A 17,915-nucleotide genomic window follows, 5' to 3' on the forward strand; every position below is an offset into this window, starting at 1 on the left:
ACTGCTTTTTCCATCAACTCTCAATTCATTATTTCCACCGGCATGTCCATGAATACCTGAGTACATGGTTCCTGAACAGCCTGCCTCTGACCGCATCCGTCAACCAGGGAGGGTGGGTGGTCAGCACCATGAACTCAAGATAGTGATTTTCTCTCCGCCCATCCTATTTATAGAATATCTCCCCTCCCCTGTGACATCAGATGGGCGTACTCACCCAGTTAAACTTTTGACCCCTTAGGACTAACTAAAGTCTAGTGACACAGTCTACAGATTTTATTATCCTTCATGCTCAATTCAGCCTTCAGTTCTTATTCTCTACTGTCACCGCCATTAACCAGGGGAGGTCTCATCACTGCTGTCCTGTCATAGCTGCTGTCTATAAAATGTTAGAGCTAGCTTCAAGGAGTGATAAAAGAGCTATGTTTAAACTGTGAGAAGTAGGTTTAAATTTGACCATAGGGAATTAGAGGATTACCGTCAGGTTGAGGCTGCTCTAGCTAGGGCAGAAATGCAGCAGAGACGACCATCCATTATAATATGATCCTACTCTCTTACATTAGGCTCCTGATGATAATGCTTGTCAGCAGTATGTGTTGGATGTCATTGTCTTCCCTCCAAGTAATGTCAGTTTGATAAGCGCATGTTACTAATCCCCTATTTCTGATTCATTTTTACATTATTCATTAAAGAAACTCTAGGTTAATTTCTCTATTCATTTGGTTCCTTGTTTATTTTATACCCATCATTTTTCATCTTGATTACTGTAACCTTCTCCTCACCTGCCTCCCTCGCTCCCACCTCGCCCCCCTTTGTTCTATACTCAACACGGCTGTGAAACTTATTTTCCTTTCACACCGCTCTTCCTTTGCCTCCCCCTCTGCCTTGCCTTACAGAATCCTTTTCAAACTCCTTACACTCACCTACAAGGATCTCTCCCACGCCACTGCCCCTTATATCTCCAACCTCCTCTCCATTCACACTCCTTCCCGCTCCCTGAGATCGGCCAATGACCATCGCCCCTCCTCCAAACTGATCACCTCATCCCACGCCAGAATTCAAGATTTTTCCCGGGCTGCCGCCTCCAATGGAATGACCTCTCTATCCGACTGTCCCCTAATCTGTGCACCTTCAGATGGACACTTAAAACTCATCTGTTCCTCAAACCCTAGGCCACGGTGGAAGTTAGGTTGCTGTGGAAGAGATTAGGGTAACACATCTATTACATGTAGATTGTACACAATACTGGGGCAGGATTCAAATATACTGTTCAATTGTTACATGTATGTGGCATTCATGTATATGTACATTATTTATGGTTTTTAAGCGTAGAATCAATTAGGAATAAACTTGCCACTTGATATAGATGATGTCGGTAATGTTTTAGCGACGTTGCCACTTGGGAGTGGAAATAGCAGGGAGATACTGCAACGTAGATACTCGGAAGTTGGTTTGCAGACGTAGAATATAGTTGCCACTTGGGGGTGCTGACCGGAGCTTCGGTAGCGTAGCCACCAGAGGTGGTGTTCCCGGAGGGATAGCGGCTTGGAACTTTGGAGAGGAGCAAAACACAGGAGCTGTATCCAATACTAGAGTCAGGGACTGACTGAAAGAACCAGCATTTGAAGTCTGGTCATAGGGTTTAGATATAGTGCAGTTCCTATTAGGCAGCCAATAGAGGGCAGTGAGAGCACAGAAAAGGCTAGACAGCTCTGCGCATGCGCAGAACACTGAGCGCCGAACGGAAGGAGGAAACAGACAGCGCTGGACGGTGGCAGCGGCGTGGAACCAGGTAAGTGAGTTTTGCTTAACAGGGGGGAATCCCGGTGAAGGAGGCCTCCGGAGTCAGCGGGGACAGGCGCCGGCTCCCGGGGAGACAACGGGAGTCCGGCGTGTGACAACATCCATAAGAAAGCAGCTGATTGCAGGGAACAGTCTCCCAGACGGCGTCTTTTCCCTGCCAGTTCCTTCTACATTGAAGAAATATATCAACTCTGAGGATTAACATATGCCAATCTAGCAAGATTACAAAATAATGATATTGATATTATTGATTATCAGAGGCCAACAAATAAACAAGCTAATTGATCAAGCAAAACATGTGTTTGTTATTTATATTTATGAATTGCACATTGATAAGTGATGATAAAAGAAAGGACTGCGAAATAATCCCAGGATACCCATGACAGTATGTCAGCCACATTTTTTTTTTAATCTCTTTATTTTTAACAACAACATATATTCCAGTGTGTGCATGAAAGAAACAATGAATCAATGTAGGTAAAACAAAGCAACAACCAAATAACATATAGTGATCATTACATTGAGGGGGGAGGAAAAAGAAGTGCTGGCACAATTTTTTAAACTGATAGTGCTCCTCCTCTTTCCCACTAGCATTAATTACATGTTTTACCAGCATTTATTTTAAAAAAAAAAACCTCTGACGCAATGGCAGAGAGTACCTGGACTTAAGATAGCAAAATTATAACATTATAAAGTAAATAAGGACCAATTATTCTTCTATTGATCCTGACATTGTTTAATAACCTAACTTCTAATTAAAAGAAGCTTATCTATAAAATGGAAAGGGTAGCTACGCCCAAAACCCCCAAAAAGTTTTGGATGGAGAAATTTTTTTTTATATTTACCTTCCATGCCCTGCATCCACCGGTTTTCACTCTCACTCTCATGATCCCAGTGGGTGTCGATGCCCCACCTCAGTGAACTTTCTATTTCATCCTGAAAGTTCACAGGGGAGAGGCATCGACACCAGTTCAGCTTCCTTGAAACAGAAGTGGGAAAGAGAGCCATTAGACTAAGGAGATAGCTTCAGCGATCCATACCTACTATTCCCGGTTATACAACTTTGCTGAATCTTCTCCCCCAGTTTCCCCTCTAAACGAGAACATTAGTGACTGCCTCCAGAGGTACAATTTCCTTAATATTTTAAGTCTGTCAGGGAGATGCTGGACCAACCTTTTACCCTGAAAGAACAAGAGGATGTTATCTCCTCCATATCGACTGACAAAAGCCCTGGGCCCAGTGGGTTCATGATTGGCTATTACAAGATGATTTTCCAGGTGCTGAGCCCCTTGCTCTGGAGAGACTTAAATCTCTGACAAATGTATCTTCTCCCAGCAGTCGCTCGAAGCACACATTACGGTCCTCCCTAAAAACTGCAAGGACCCCTCCCTGTGCTCCAGTTATCGCCCTATCTCCCTATTAAATGTTGACATAAAAAAAAATGTGAAAATGACAGCTGATCGCCTGAAGATCCTCCTGCCAGATGTAATCCATAGTGACCAGGTCCGTTTTGTTCCAGGCTGAGAGGCTCGGGATAAAGCCACCAAGATTATTGAACTGATGCATTTTCTAGAAGGTAGGCGCACTCCTGCCTTGCTATTGTCAATTGATGCGAAGAAAGCCTTTGACAGGGTGGATTGGCAATTCCTCAAGGGAGTGCTGGAGCACATGGCATTGGGTCTGGTCTGTTTCTATAGAATCCTCTCCCTTTACAGGATTCCAATGGCCCGCATTAAAGTCAATGGTTCTCTGTCTGACACTTCTCCATCTACAATGGCACGCGACAGGGCTGCCCGCTCTCCTTTGAAATTTGTTCTTTGCATGGTGGTCCTGGCCTAGTGCATTAGGAATAATCTTGATGTGTCTGGGGTGAGGGTGGTGGGGAAAGAGCATAAATTAGCCCTTTTCGCAGATGACTTGTTGGCAACGATCACCAGTCCTGCAATTTCATTGCCTAATTTAATGCTTAAAATTGAGAGGTTTAGCGCACTGTCCAACTTTAAAATCAACTATACTAAATCTATGGCCCTGGATCTTTCCATCCTGCCACACATCTTGGAAGGTCTACGCGGTTCTTTCCCCTTCACCTGGCAATCTTCTCAGATTAAATATCTAGGGGTATTGTTACAGAGGGACCAATCTACCCTGTATAAAATCAAATTTGTTCATCTCATTGCCAGGTTCCGAGCGGAATTTGGGCACTGGTGATGTCGCTGCTTTTCCTGGCTAGGGTCGATAAATATAATTAGGATTAACATTTTACCAAAGCTTTTATAACTTCTCCAATCTCTCGCAATCCACATCCCCCCGGCATTTCTGCAATCTTCAAAAGCTGATCCGCGAGATTGTATGGGCTGGTAAGCCTCCCAGGTTTTACCATGACATTTAATATAGGTGGAAGACAAAGGTGGATCTTCAGCTACCCCTCTTTGCTAAAATTTCTTAAGTTGTACTCCTCAATAGGGTCATGAAGTGAACTGGGGCAGTGCTTTCTAAGCAGTGGGTCCACATTGAAGTTCAGGTGATGGGCACTCCTACTACAATATTCCCTTGGTTGGACAAATTTCCACATTCCTCCCATCCCACTATTGACCCCACACTTCAATGCTGGGCCAGCGATCTTTGAAACTTATTTCATCCCCACTATCTCCCCACCTCCCCATGACCTCTAACCCAGACTTCCCCCCAGACTAACATTAGGAGCTTTCAAGGCATGGTTTGCAGGTAAGGTGATCAGTAAAGGTCCGCTGGTGGCCCATGGACATGTATGTGCCTTCTCTCTCCTACAGGACAAATTGGGTCTACTCCCATTGGAGTTCTGGCTCTATGTGCAGGCCAGACACTATATACAGAAGGCCGTTATGGAGGGATCAAGTAGAGCTGTGCTTTGAGGAGCTGTGCTGCGTCTCCACAGAACCAAAACACACTATTTCAACCATATACCAATTGGTTATTGTTAATCTCTATCCCACCCTACCCTACCTAGCTATGCTGGTACATGGGATAGAGATCTTGGGACGCCTACCTCCGACCAGTATTAGGCTAGAGCATTTCAGTACACTCTGGCAAGCTCTACTAGCCTCTCTGTGGTGGAAACTCAGTACAAGGTTATTTCTCGTTGCTACAGATGTACCAATTATGTAAGATGCACCCCGGAGTCTCAGGGTCATGCTGGAGATGTGTTTCAGGAAAAGGATCTGCCCTCAGCCCCGATTTCTGGCTGTTCAACATCCTGGACACTTCCATTTCCCAGTATAAAAAAACTTTACTCTGCCATTTAAGCAATGCCGCCATAGCTTTCATTTCAGGTTATTTGCGGTCCTTTGTCCCTCCCGGCGTATGAGAGTGGTTTAGACAGATATATCTTTATAGGTTCATGGATGACGTCTGAAACCAAATGAAACTTGTTGAGTATACGACAATGTGGTTCTGCTGGCTTCAATTTAAGAAGTCTCCATCTTAGCGCTCCCTAGTGGACTGTGAATAGGCACCCGTCGCCTGGGGACCATTTGGGTGGGCTCTCTGGTGGATAGGTATATGCACTCCCATTTGGTGTTTCTTCTCTTGCAAAACTGCTATTACATCATGAGGTATCACACACACACACACACACACACACACACACACACACACTTTCCCTCTTGCATTCTTTCACTAACCCTCTTTACTATCTCTTCTCTCTCTATTTTGCCTGTTGTGTATTGTTTGTCCTTACAGCTTGGGCAATTACTGTTGTTTGATGGACTGTAATGTTCTCCAATGACTTTATTCTTGTATTGGGTTCCATCTACTGTAAGAATCTCCCTAATTTTCAATTGAAACAGATTATACAAAAAAACAAGCTACACACATAGAAATTACTATATTTAATAAATATATATCTGAAAGCACTGGTTTTAAAAATGGCAAGAGGTTGGACTGTGATGTGACATTAACAATTTTGTACCATGTGCTTCTGGACTCTTGTCTGCTTTTTCCCACACAGTGGTGTCTCTTGAAAGCGGAGGGTAGACCATACAGGTGCACGGGTGGACTCTCAGTGCATTTTGCAGTGCTCATACCTTGCACATCATAAATAGTGTCTGTCACTATTTATGGACACCACAAGACTGTGTTCTTCTATTCTCTTGCTCCAAGTCATTGTCTGCCCCTCGCTCACTTAGGACTCTACTCTATTGTATTCAACCATAATTCTAAATATGTTCATTTCTGTTTTTCATATGTGGGGTGTCTCAGTCAGTATCACAGTCTGCAATGTCTGGCAAGGCAATATTTATTTTCTGCAATTGTCTGGTGTTTTGTCTGGTTCATGGTAAACAAGTTTGTCTTTCATCAACAAATAATCTAACACATCTTGAAATTTCTATGGTCAGTTTTTTGGCTAAAGCAAAAGCTTTTGTTCTCTTTGTTGTTCTTGGAGCTGGATTTCATTAGGTAGAATCTGTGACAGGTCCTCTTTTGACAAACACAGGTTACCCCTTCCCGCGACTAGTTTCCAGTATACTAATTGCATACCGAACAGCGCCTTTTTCGCTCCCCCAACTCTCCTTACTCCATGGGACCCAACAGTTCTGCTACCTGGCAAGAGGAATGTTTGTTAAAACAAAAAAAAACATAGATGAAATTATCTTTCAATTTTATGAATATATCTCTGCCACTTATGTTATATTTGGGTATAACATTTCTATAACACTAAAGTTCAAATACGCCCTATTTGTATATATTTTCACTATAATATTACCAGTTTAGTCTGGCTAGTACATGTCCTCATGCACAATGGCTATTACACACATTACTGTGTCCGAATCCTTACTATATCTGGACACAATAGTCTGCCGTTAGCTGTGAGGCTTGAGAAATACAAGCTTCTCTCTGTGATAATCAGGAACCATTGGGAAAAAAGCAGTTTTTGGTAAACCTCAATTGTTGAGAAAGTCAAGAATTAACAGAAGAAACTGTCAAAGAAACAAGGAAGAAGAAACAAAAAAGACGATTGAAAAGTGACAACATGTTTATTTCCAAACACCGGTTGAGTGCAGGAGTTATATAGGACAGAACAGGACTTTTTTGTTTCTCTGATTGTCAGTGGGAGTGTGGGGGAGGAATAAAAACACAATAATTATTTAATAAAAATGTGCAATTAGCTCAAACATATCAATTAATCAGTTTAATTTGCAATGATATGATCAAAGCAAATATCAGATGAATTGCTTATGGCTTTATGTTACTTTCACTCAGACTTGAACTGTCCATTAAACTTACCAAAAATCCTTCAGTGGACCCAAGCCAAAATAGATCCCTACTACATGTTTGATACAAACAAAACAGTTTTCAATTAAAAAAATATATGATATTGTTATTTACCATAGATGCTATATTGTTATGCTAGAAATATTGCAGTGAGTATCAAGCAACTGGCCCGATACTAGCATATATCATGATCATCACACCGCCATTAATTCCGCAGCGCTATACAGAGAACTCGCTCACATCAGTCCCTGCCTCATTGGAGCTTACAGTCTAAGGGGCATATTTAACAAATTGTGAAGGTGCACTATCATGCACTTAACGTACAATTCATGCACCGATGTGTCCCCCGCATATTTATTAAAGGTGCATCGCATTCAATAGTATGGTGACTGCTCCCTCTTGCAAGCTAACAAGTTCTGAAAAATATATTTTTTCTGGAACTTGTCTTGATAATATACGCAAGCTGAAGCTGGCGTACATTATCATAAATGAGAAATCTCAGTGCTGTCAGCTCTGCTCCGAAGAGCAGAGCTAGACAGTGCATGTGTGGAGGGATCATGTGATCCCTCCCTGTTAATCACCGCTCTCTCTCTGCAACTGTAGTTGCAGAGATCGAGCGAGATGTTTGTGCGCATGTGCAGGTCTTTGAACTGCACATGCGCAATTGCTAAAAGAAGAAGACTGAAGAGGACGATGAGGTGATCCAGGGACATCGCGTTCCGAAGAGGGGGGTAAGTATGATTTTTTTTATCACAGAAACAGCAGTTTTTCGGAACTGCTGTTTCTGTGCTGGGTTGTACATAAATGTGAGAAATAGTTCAATCCTTATCATTGCGATAAGGATTGAAAACTATTTTTCACTTTATGTTAATATTGATAAATGTGCCCCTAAATTCCCTAACATGCATGTTTTTGGAGTGTAGAAGGAAACTGTAGGACCCAGAGAAAACCCATGCAAACATGGGGGGAATATACAAAATGTACACAGATAAGGCCATGATCAGGAATGGAACTCATGACCCCAGTGCTGTGAGGCAGAACTGCGAACCACTAAGCCACCGTGTATCTCCCGATATGAACATGAAGCATGTTAATAATCCCATTGAAATAGATTGGATCATTATTTTATGTAAATTGAATTGGGAGAAGCTGCAGATCACAGGTATCAACCTATGTGTGCTGTCATCTTTTGAAGGGCTGGATCTCATCCAGTTTGATCACAATATGTGTGGCGATATTGGAGATTGATCCTGTTGCCCTGCACTTGTACTAAATGGCAGAATCTGCCCATGGTCATCTTAAGTGTTAGAACACAAGCAGATGAAGGGTAATATATAGCACTGTATACTTACATGTGACACTGCATGTTGTCACAAGTGTAATTCTCCAAGACACCCATGTGACATGAATTTTATTTCATCTACAATTTCACACAATGCTTTGGGGGCATTAGGACCCCTCAATTAAAATAAAATAAACATTTTCAGTTAAAGATTACGAATCCTAGCAAAAACTAGGACTGGCTGAGACAGAAACATATTGCAGTGTTCTGCATGTACAGTCATGGGCAAAAGTTTTGAGAATGACACAAATAATTTTTTTCACAAAGTCTGCTGCCTCAGTTGTTATGATGGCAATTTGCATATAGTCCAGAATGTCAGGAGGAGTGATCAGATGAATTGCAATTAATTTCAAAGTCCCTCTTTGCCACGACAATGAACTTTATCCCAAAAACATTTCCACTGCATTTTAGCCCTGCCACAAAAAGACCAGCTGACATCAGGTCAGTGATTCTCTTGTTAACAGAGGTGAAAGTGTTGATGAGGACAAGGCAGGAGATCACTCTGTCATGCTGATTGAGTTACAATAACAGACTTGAAGCTTTAAAAGGATGGTGGTGCTTGAAATCATTGTTCATCCTGTTAACCATGGTTACCTGCAAGGAAACACGAGTCATTGCTTTGCACAAAAAGATCTTCACAGGCAAGAATATTGCTGCTAGTAAGATGGCACCTAAATCAACCATTTATAGGATCATCAAGATCTTCAAGGACTAATCAATGCTGGTCCCACAGTTTTTTAAGGTGCTGCAGTTACTGGTCATGTGTCTCATATTTGTAAGTTATGTATATTATAGTTTGGCAGCTCGATCAATTGATGGAGAAGGTAAGCTGCTTCCCTTTTTACATGAGGTGCAATGCCTTTGTCTATACCTGAAGTTACATGCATAGGAGGTACTTCAAATAAACAGGAAGTAGAGTGGCCCAGATTGTGCATTTATGCTACCCAAGAACGTTTTTTTCTGTTGTACTTCCTTCATCTCTGTACACCACATTGCCTCAGATCACCATCTTCCAAACCTTACCACATCCCATTCATATAAAACTAATTAAGGCGACCTAAAAGGAAACAGAAACAATCACTGATTTTTTTTTATGCTAGTAGGGAAACATAAAACAAAGTGTGGTAATATGATAAAACAAATGGCAGTCTCACTGGCCCTGCAGTTCTCCAGCTCTATGCTTATGTTGCCATTCACAAATCAGGGCCTAGTAGCAGCAGCATGCCTCTATATTGGTATTAGTGAGAAGCTTCTTCCGCTATTGACAGAGAATGATGAGCAGTGGGCAGGTCAAGACCCAATATATAAACCAGTGATTGACAGGAGGTTTATTGACACCAGCTCTATTTCCACTTCCACACCAGAGCAAAACACTTAGTAGATATCATGGTTTAGCAAGGGAAATTTGAGTGGTGACATTAAAAGGCAAGTAGGTCTTAATGTTCCTATCTATATTTAATGTGATTCGTTGTTGCCAAAATGCATTCAGCTTAAAAAGTCATAATATTTGAATATCATTGAGCATCTGTGAAATTACATAGAATGAACTATTCGGAGTACAGATCCAACATAAGACATATTGGAGTCAGCATAGACCAGCATGCGCATGCCGCACTTTTCATACCTTATTGATTCCGTGCCAGACTTATTTTAGACATTTTGCTATAAATGGATGTGAATTATTCTTACTCATATGTTAATTTATATGATACGGTGTTAAATTTTCCTTTATAGGGTTACCCCACCTTCAGATCTCTTTAATACATTGTTTTGCACATGCCATCATACAACATTTACTAAATACCTTGCTTGTCCTTTCAGGCTTATCCGCCACATCTTTATCTAAGCAGACAGAGTTGTTTATTGTTGATGCCCTTGGATATGACACAGCCCTCTTATGCTGTAACCATTGGTTACCATAACCATTGAATCCATGACAGATATGTGTGATGTTTTCAGAGCAATGAATATAAAACACTGCTTGCTCATGTAACGAAAACAATGCCATGTATTTAGTAAACATTGCCAGATGGTAGGTGTTTAGGTCATCCAAAAGTAATACATTTTACCTATTTCTTATTCTTATACAACATAGCTCCCAACGTACCTGGCATTAGGTCAGGGGGCGTGGTCACGTCACAGTGGGGGCGTGGTCACTCCCCCAGACGGCTGCCTAGTGCTGTGAAGCATTAGGCTGCCCCTTAGAAAACTCCCTTCCCCTCCAAACACTGCAGCACGCAGCAAAAGCAGGTGCACAGCACCTATTTACCACTGCCAACATTCCCACCCATGGGAAAAACATGTCCCCGGGTGGGACAGCGAGACAGAGCCATAAAATACGGACTGTCCCGCCGATATAGGAACAGTTGGGAGGTAGGATTACAAGGACATTACTGCTGTACATGTCTTGAGTGGGGCAGAGTAATCCGACATAGGGAACTACACCTCCAAACATCACATGCATGCGTGCCAGCATTTTACTATCGGGGTTATTTCCATGGACCAACGTTTTCAAGGGAACATCTTTAACATCTGGAACTATACCTGGAAATTAGGGATAGTCAGTAACAATAGTTGGTGATCTGATGACCATACAGTGTTTGGGCCTGATTCATTAAGTATCTTAACTCAGGAAACTTCTTATTTCAGTCTCCTGGACAAAACCATGTTACAATGCAAGGGGTGCAAATTAGCATTCTGTTTTGCACATAAGTTAAATACTAACACCACACAAATTGGATCCATTTTTGTCAAAATCGATGGTCAAACCAGACAGTTCTTGAATTATCTTTACGCTTTGTATGAGGACGGTCCTTATCTAATTATTTGTTAATAATAAATACAAATAAATTATAATTAAATATTAGATTGCCATAAGTATTTTCAAGATAAAGGACTCAATCTGAAAGTGCAGTACCTATAAGATTAATTAATTAATAAATAATATACATGAATAATTGAATAACTTGATCTCTGTCCTTTGAAGAATACCTTAAGTTCAGTCCCAACAAACATAAATGAGTAAATGTATCAAGCTGAGAGTTTTCCGGCGGGTTTGAAAAGTGGAGATGTTGCCTATAGCAACCAATCAGATTCTAGCTGTCATTTTGTAGAATGCACTAAATAAATGATAGCTAGAATCTGATTAAACCCGCCGGAAAACTCTCAGCTTGATACATTTACCCCCAAATCAGTATAAAATTCAAAGAATTGTTAAATCCTTCCCTCATTAGCCCACTTGGATTTTACATGTTTTTAATATTTCAAAGACGTGTTTGAATTGTTTGTTCTACTGCCCGAGTCTTGATTTGCAGCTTTATTCACTTCAACTCCTGTCTCGACGGTGAGGCTATATAAGAACTGTTTCCACCCTGCTATCATCAGTATAATTATTTTAGAGCCCATAATATTGTTTGGTGGGGCTTGGGAGAACGAGGACGTACAGATTCCATATTGATTTGCCCTGCATGGTTCAGCTCTGGCAAGCAAGGAACTGCACCTATACAGGTGTATTATGAGTGAGTGGTACATAGGGGTGCTTTTTCATCTGGGGAATGTTCTTTTCCTTGTACTCTTATTAAACATATGCTAGAAATGTTGCATAACAACAAGCAATGCTTACATGACATTAATATATCGCAGGATACAGAGTATTGATGAAATACTACAGTTTGATCTGACATGTGAAATCGACACCATCATGCTAGAAGAGGCACATCAATTCAACCATTTCTAATACTATCCACGGGAATTTATTACAAATGCTGATGTGATACCCATGAACTGTTGGGCACTAGGACTCAGTGAAACAGGACTGTCACAGCATGATACTGGAGAGACTTTAAGACCCAGAAAAGTCCAGTCTGTGAGAGCTGCTGGAAAGTTCTGTGTTTTGTGTGACAGGTGGTGAGACCACAGTGAGAAAGAAATCGGAGACAGGCATTAAAAAATGTGAGAGAGATAACATTATAAAGAGAAATTGATAAAGATATAGAAAGAGATAACAGAAGAGGATGAAACAGTGAGATATATTTACCTGTTTACAAGTGACAATTACTCTGACAGGAAAACCTCAAATGGTTTCACATATTTATCAGAATATTAGTATTATTTATTATTCCCAATTTATAAGAAGAAATGTACTGAACATTTGGCTGAAGGTTATGTTTAGTCACCAGATACAGTAAGTGTGATGTGTGTCCAGTGACAGAGAATCTTACATCACAGTCACACAGAACCTCCATTATAACTGTAGCCAACTCAGAGACATCCTCCATTTTATGGTTGGCATCCATATTGCCTAACTACATTAATTTCTATAAATACTACTGATTGTTCATAGAGAAATGAATATAGTAATTGTCTTATCTGACATGCTGTATGTAGACATCTAAAGATGTGTTTAAATCCGCTGTGCTATTTCCATAACTGTTGCCAAAACACTCAAAGACGGTGAATATTGATTTAGATTGAGTAAAATATTTGTGAGTTGCATTGTTTATAAGTAGAAAATTGTAATTATATGGTATTTGACTCTAATTATTATTTGCCCCCAAAAACATTTTAGTAATATATTTTTCCTGAATAATAAATTTGACGTTAGTTAATTTTTGGTGTCCTACTTGTATTGGGGACCAGAGGGTTCTCTGTCCCACTGCTGTGTCGTGAACTAAAGAAGAGCATCTGGAGACCAGGTACGATCCACACTACACTCAACAACACCAACCTATAGGAATGTTACACTGACAGTGTCTAAAGGAGCCTAAATCTAATAAATAGATCTTGCACATTATTTACTGTGTATTTTACGATATTGGGACAATGGCAACTTACAAGTGCACCACTATTTACAGATAATACCCCATTCATACTGCACCAAAAACCCGGGTTTTTGAAGAGGCACGCTGAAAAACCCAGGTCTTGGTGCAGTATGAATAGTCCAACCCAGGGTTTCCCAAACCCAGTCCTCAGGGCTCCCCAACAGTGCAGGTTTTCCGGATCACATGTGACATAATTAGGACCACCTGTGGATCTGTTACAATGTGTCAGTCAGTAATGACTACACCTGTGCTCCAGCAAGGAGATATGGAAAACCTGCACTGTTAGGGAGCCCTGAGGACTGGATTTGGGAAACCCTGGTCCAACCACAAAATCCCGGGTCTAAAATCCCGGGACTTAGACCCGGGATTTTGCGAGGGGTAATTCCCGGGTTGGACCCCGCTCGCCTGCAGTATGAATGGTGCAACCCGGGTAATTCCCGGCAAGGCAAGGCAAGGCAGCATGGCCATTAAATACATGTTAAATATATAAAAACTAGTTTGATCCCAGATCCAGATGTTATCTGAACAATGAAGCTGCATGCAGCATATGGAGGTAAGACAGTTTACCTCAGAACTGAACTGTAAACTGGCCTCCATAAACGCTTCAACTTCAGTTATCTGATTGATTAGAACTCTTTCTCTAGAGTATAAGCAGAATACTTTAAAGATAATTAAATTATTAGTAACATCAATTCTGTAAATACTACTATAGCAAACCAAGGGGTAAATGTATTATAGTCCGATTTTTTCAAGTCGCCGGAAATCGGCGAGTTTACAGCTAAAATTTAAAGCGGCGCTGGCTTGTAATGGCAAATGAAAAAAATCGAACTATAATACATTTACCACCAAGTTGTAGATTCACTTTCCAGCAAATGATTGTTATGTAACGGATGATTTAAAAGTCCATTGCATACAGAGTATGATGCCCATAAAACAAAGTCCATTGTTAGCCTTAAAGCTTGTCCATAAAGTGGCCCAAAATAAAGAGTGTGAGTTATTCCTCTTTGGGAAATGAGGTTCATAAATCCAACTTTTTAAATTTTTAGAACTTCATTTGTTCAGCTGTTGACATTATTGACATAAATAAATAATAAAGAAGATAATCAGAAAAATGAAGATGGTTTATTTGTGTGTAAATGAAGTGACATCTACGTGTGTCACATATAATGGCACACATGTGAAGTCATTATAACACCATGGCCTATATAATGTCTTCTGTTAATCTCACAGTGTGTTCAGACTCAGCAGCCTAAAATAACGCTTTGTGTCTTCTCTTGCTGCATCCAAAGATGGCAGAACAGGACGTGATAGCACCGGGAAGGATACCCAGACAGCACCATCAGATGGTGAGGATTCAGACAGGCTTTGTAATGACATTGTGAAAACACAAAGTGCTGTGTTTTGTCTATCGAATGATCACAGGTCATCAGTGCTTTTTCTCCCACTTATTTTCACTGCAGCTCACACTGCGCATGTTTACAATATATAATATTGTAGCCTTTCAAACAATTCTAAATGTTTAGTCAATGTTTAGTCAAAATGAAAATGAATTCCTATGCTTCCAGAGAACTGCGCTGTGTGTACGTTTACAGCAGTAGTGATGTAAGAGTTCCCATGGCCACATACAGTAATTCTCGCTTCCCATGTCTAGAGTTGGGTCAACATCCTGTAAGGCAAAAGTTATAATCTATCTCCTTTGCCAGCTAATATAAATAAGACAATAGTAGCTGAAGGTTTATCTTATGTGTCCACTATGAGGCCTAATTGTGCTCCTGGTCGTTCCACATCATTTAATTTATCTAGTGAACACTGCTAATAAGCAGCCAACAGTCCTATTTTAGGTGGCTCTCCGACCTCACAGTCACCATTCCACATCTTTATTCTCTCTGTGTTTGATCCTAATCTAAAGAATACGTCAGGAAATTGGATATATTTGTCTTCTAAGCATTGAGAGTGTTGGTGGAGCGTGATGGGCATTATAAAGTTTGGCCAGGTTTCCCGTTCCTCTCCTGTGCACCATTGGTGCATCTTATTTATTGTCCTGCTGCCATTCTGTAGCTCATTGGAAATACTCAGTGTCGGCTGGAACTGGTCAGTCCTGGCTGTGTTGAGGAGATTGGATTTGAATGCCATAGACGTGTGCTTTCCGAGTTGTCCGCTGTGTGTGCATTCAGTATCGCGAGAGAAAGTTGGATACGGTTTATTCAGCCGCTGTGGTAGAAAAACAGAATACAAGACAATTACATTCTTTGCATCCAGTGCAAAACTGAGGACAGGTGCACATGTAACAGTGCAAAAAGTGCCAAAACCTATAGTAATCAGATTAATTTGTCATTTTCAAATTCAGTTAAGAAAAGCAAACACCTGGTTGCTATGGGTTACAGCACCTCTTTGAACAATAACGTTTATGCTAGTTTTCAGAATTCTCCCCTAGTGTGTGTGTCCACTGAATGTTGATATCAATAATATCATATATTATTATTAATAATAATAATAATAATAATAATAATAATAATATTAATGGTAGTTTTTATCCTAAAATCTAAGTTGTTTTTATTTTTCTGATTCACTATTGCAATACTGTTTGAAATATTGCTAGTGGTAAATAATAGGACTGGGGTATGATTAAACATGCAATTAAAAATATACATCACAATCTCAGTGAAACTGCAGGAGGTTCATATAAAAGGGTTACACAGAGCTTATACATCACACTCACAGAGAAGACATTTCATATCGGAGGAGAGAAGTTCATGCCCAAAATGCAAACAAAGCCCAGCCACATTCTATCATAACTTTTGGGAATGCAGAAAAATATCTCGCTTCTGGAACAAAATATTTGCCTTTCTAAACTCTGTTTTTAAGGTTACGTGACATGGAGACCCCATTCTACTGTTATTTTGACACTTGCAAAGATAGTTTGCCTTCTGTTATTATACAAATTTTAACAGTGGCATTGACAGTGGCAAAAAAAGCAATTCTACGCAACTGGACTTCCTCCGCTCCCCCATTCCTAAGGGATGTACAATTGGAGTTACTAGAACTCCTCTTCTGTGATATATGTGCAGATCTCTCCAGGTGTTGAGAAGGGGGTACGTAAGTTCTCTTCTAAATGGGGTCTCTATGTGGAGTCATTGCCAAAATCCCAACAGGGTGATATTCTCAAAATATTTGAGTCTACCAAATGGTCCTTGTATAGACGGTTAGGCTCGGATAATTAATTAATCTTGCTGGCTATTTTCTTTGGTTTCTCGTGTACAAAGAACAGAAAGTATACAATATTATCTCCCCACCCTTTCTCCTTCCCCTCTGCTAATACTTAATACCTAATACACAGTATATTTAAAATTTACAATGTATAAAATGTTGTATAAGAACTATAGAAAAGTGGAATGAAGATCGTCTGATGCATTGATTTTGACTCTGGTTATGTTATGTTTGATAGCAAGTAAATGCTCCCTTAATGGAAACAACTCCACCACAATTCAAATATGCATCTCCTATTATCTCCTTTTTGTATTGTTACATGATTATCTGATGCATACATTCGTTGTTTATGTTGCTAATTGAAAATCATATGTTGCATATCTACTATGTGTTTTGTGTCTTGAAATTGCAAATAAAATGTTTTGGAAAAAAAATATGCATCACATTTTTTGCCACATTTCCTCTTCTCTGAACTAAACTTGAGTTATTGCCCATAGGCAGTACCAGTGCCAAGAGCCACAATTATAGGGACTTTTCTAGCATACTTGCTTGGCATTACCAGCTGAGGCATGGAAATTCCCGTGTTATACCCTTGCTACACTCAGTAATAGGGTAAGCATTATTTCTTGTTAAATTAAAGGGGATTTCTACTTTGAACAAACAAGGATCCGACTGTCATTTTAAAGGTCATTTTAGAACCACAAAAATGCAACAACCTTTTGTGAAATCATACGAATGCTTGAGCAACTACACCCTGCTTTATAGGCTCTTAAAAATGAAAAACAAAAATACAGAATACAGTAAAATATGACCTGTAAAATGTACATATTTAAGTTCCACAAATCTGGGCTTCAGTCAAAACATTATAATAATTCCATACTAAGCCCTCATTGGTATGAGTAATATCCATCATTTACTTACCATCACCCCATCCCTCTGAGACACCAGCTAAGTCATAGTGCTTCTTCCTGAGCTCCCCCAGTTTCTCTCTCTCCTTTTGCAACTGGCTTTCTAGCTCGAGAACACGCACCTGCCAAACGCAAACCATTCTGTTAGTTAGAATGTAATGTTAGTTAATAGACAGAATTATTGTGCCGAAGACAAAACACTTTCATGGTAGCTATTTCAAATCCATTTTCTTAAGGTGGGAGAGGAGCTGTGTAGAAGAAGTTTAGCCCTTAGTTATGGCCGTTACCTGGGAGTCCATCTCTTGGCGCTTGATCTGTGTTAGAGTCATGCTAGAGAAGTCCATTGTGTCTGTGGGAAAGAGAAAAGACTTGGCATGACCAACAAAGTGACCTTTGCCTTAAACTTCTTGGCAACATAACATTTATAATTAGAACTTGTTCTGTTTAGGAACTAGCTACTCAACCATTGCCATCTATTACAACACACAAAGGGCATGATGCAGAGGTGTCTGCAAAATGGTTGTAAATTATGCTAAAAGACAGCAGGCGCAAAATAGAGTATATCCTCCCATATACAGCTCTCTACAA

The 17,915-nt window shown here is 40.3% G+C and overlaps 1 protein-coding gene across 1 annotated transcript in view; it reads right to left on the minus strand.

Annotated features, from left to right (window-relative positions):
* Nucleotides 1-14,314: 14,314 nt before the first annotated feature.
* HIP1 (huntingtin interacting protein 1) overlaps nt 14,315-17,915 on the minus strand; it is a 79,691-nt gene continuing 76,090 nt past the window's right edge. Inside the window, exons 28-30 of the mRNA XM_075196793.1 lie at nt 17,615-17,676; nt 17,341-17,449; nt 14,315-15,423 (exon numbers count right to left, since the gene is read on the minus strand). Coding sequence (XP_075052894.1) covers nt 15,413-15,423; nt 17,341-17,449; nt 17,615-17,676 — 182 coding nt within the window. The 3' untranslated portion in view covers nt 14,315-15,412. The remainder of the gene's footprint in view (nt 15,424-17,340; nt 17,450-17,614; nt 17,677-17,915) is intronic.

The sequence above is a fragment of the Mixophyes fleayi genome, chromosome 2 (assembly GCF_038048845.1).
Source record: "Mixophyes fleayi isolate aMixFle1 chromosome 2, aMixFle1.hap1, whole genome shotgun sequence".
Taxonomy (NCBI): Eukaryota; Metazoa; Chordata; class Amphibia; order Anura; family Limnodynastidae; genus Mixophyes; species Mixophyes fleayi.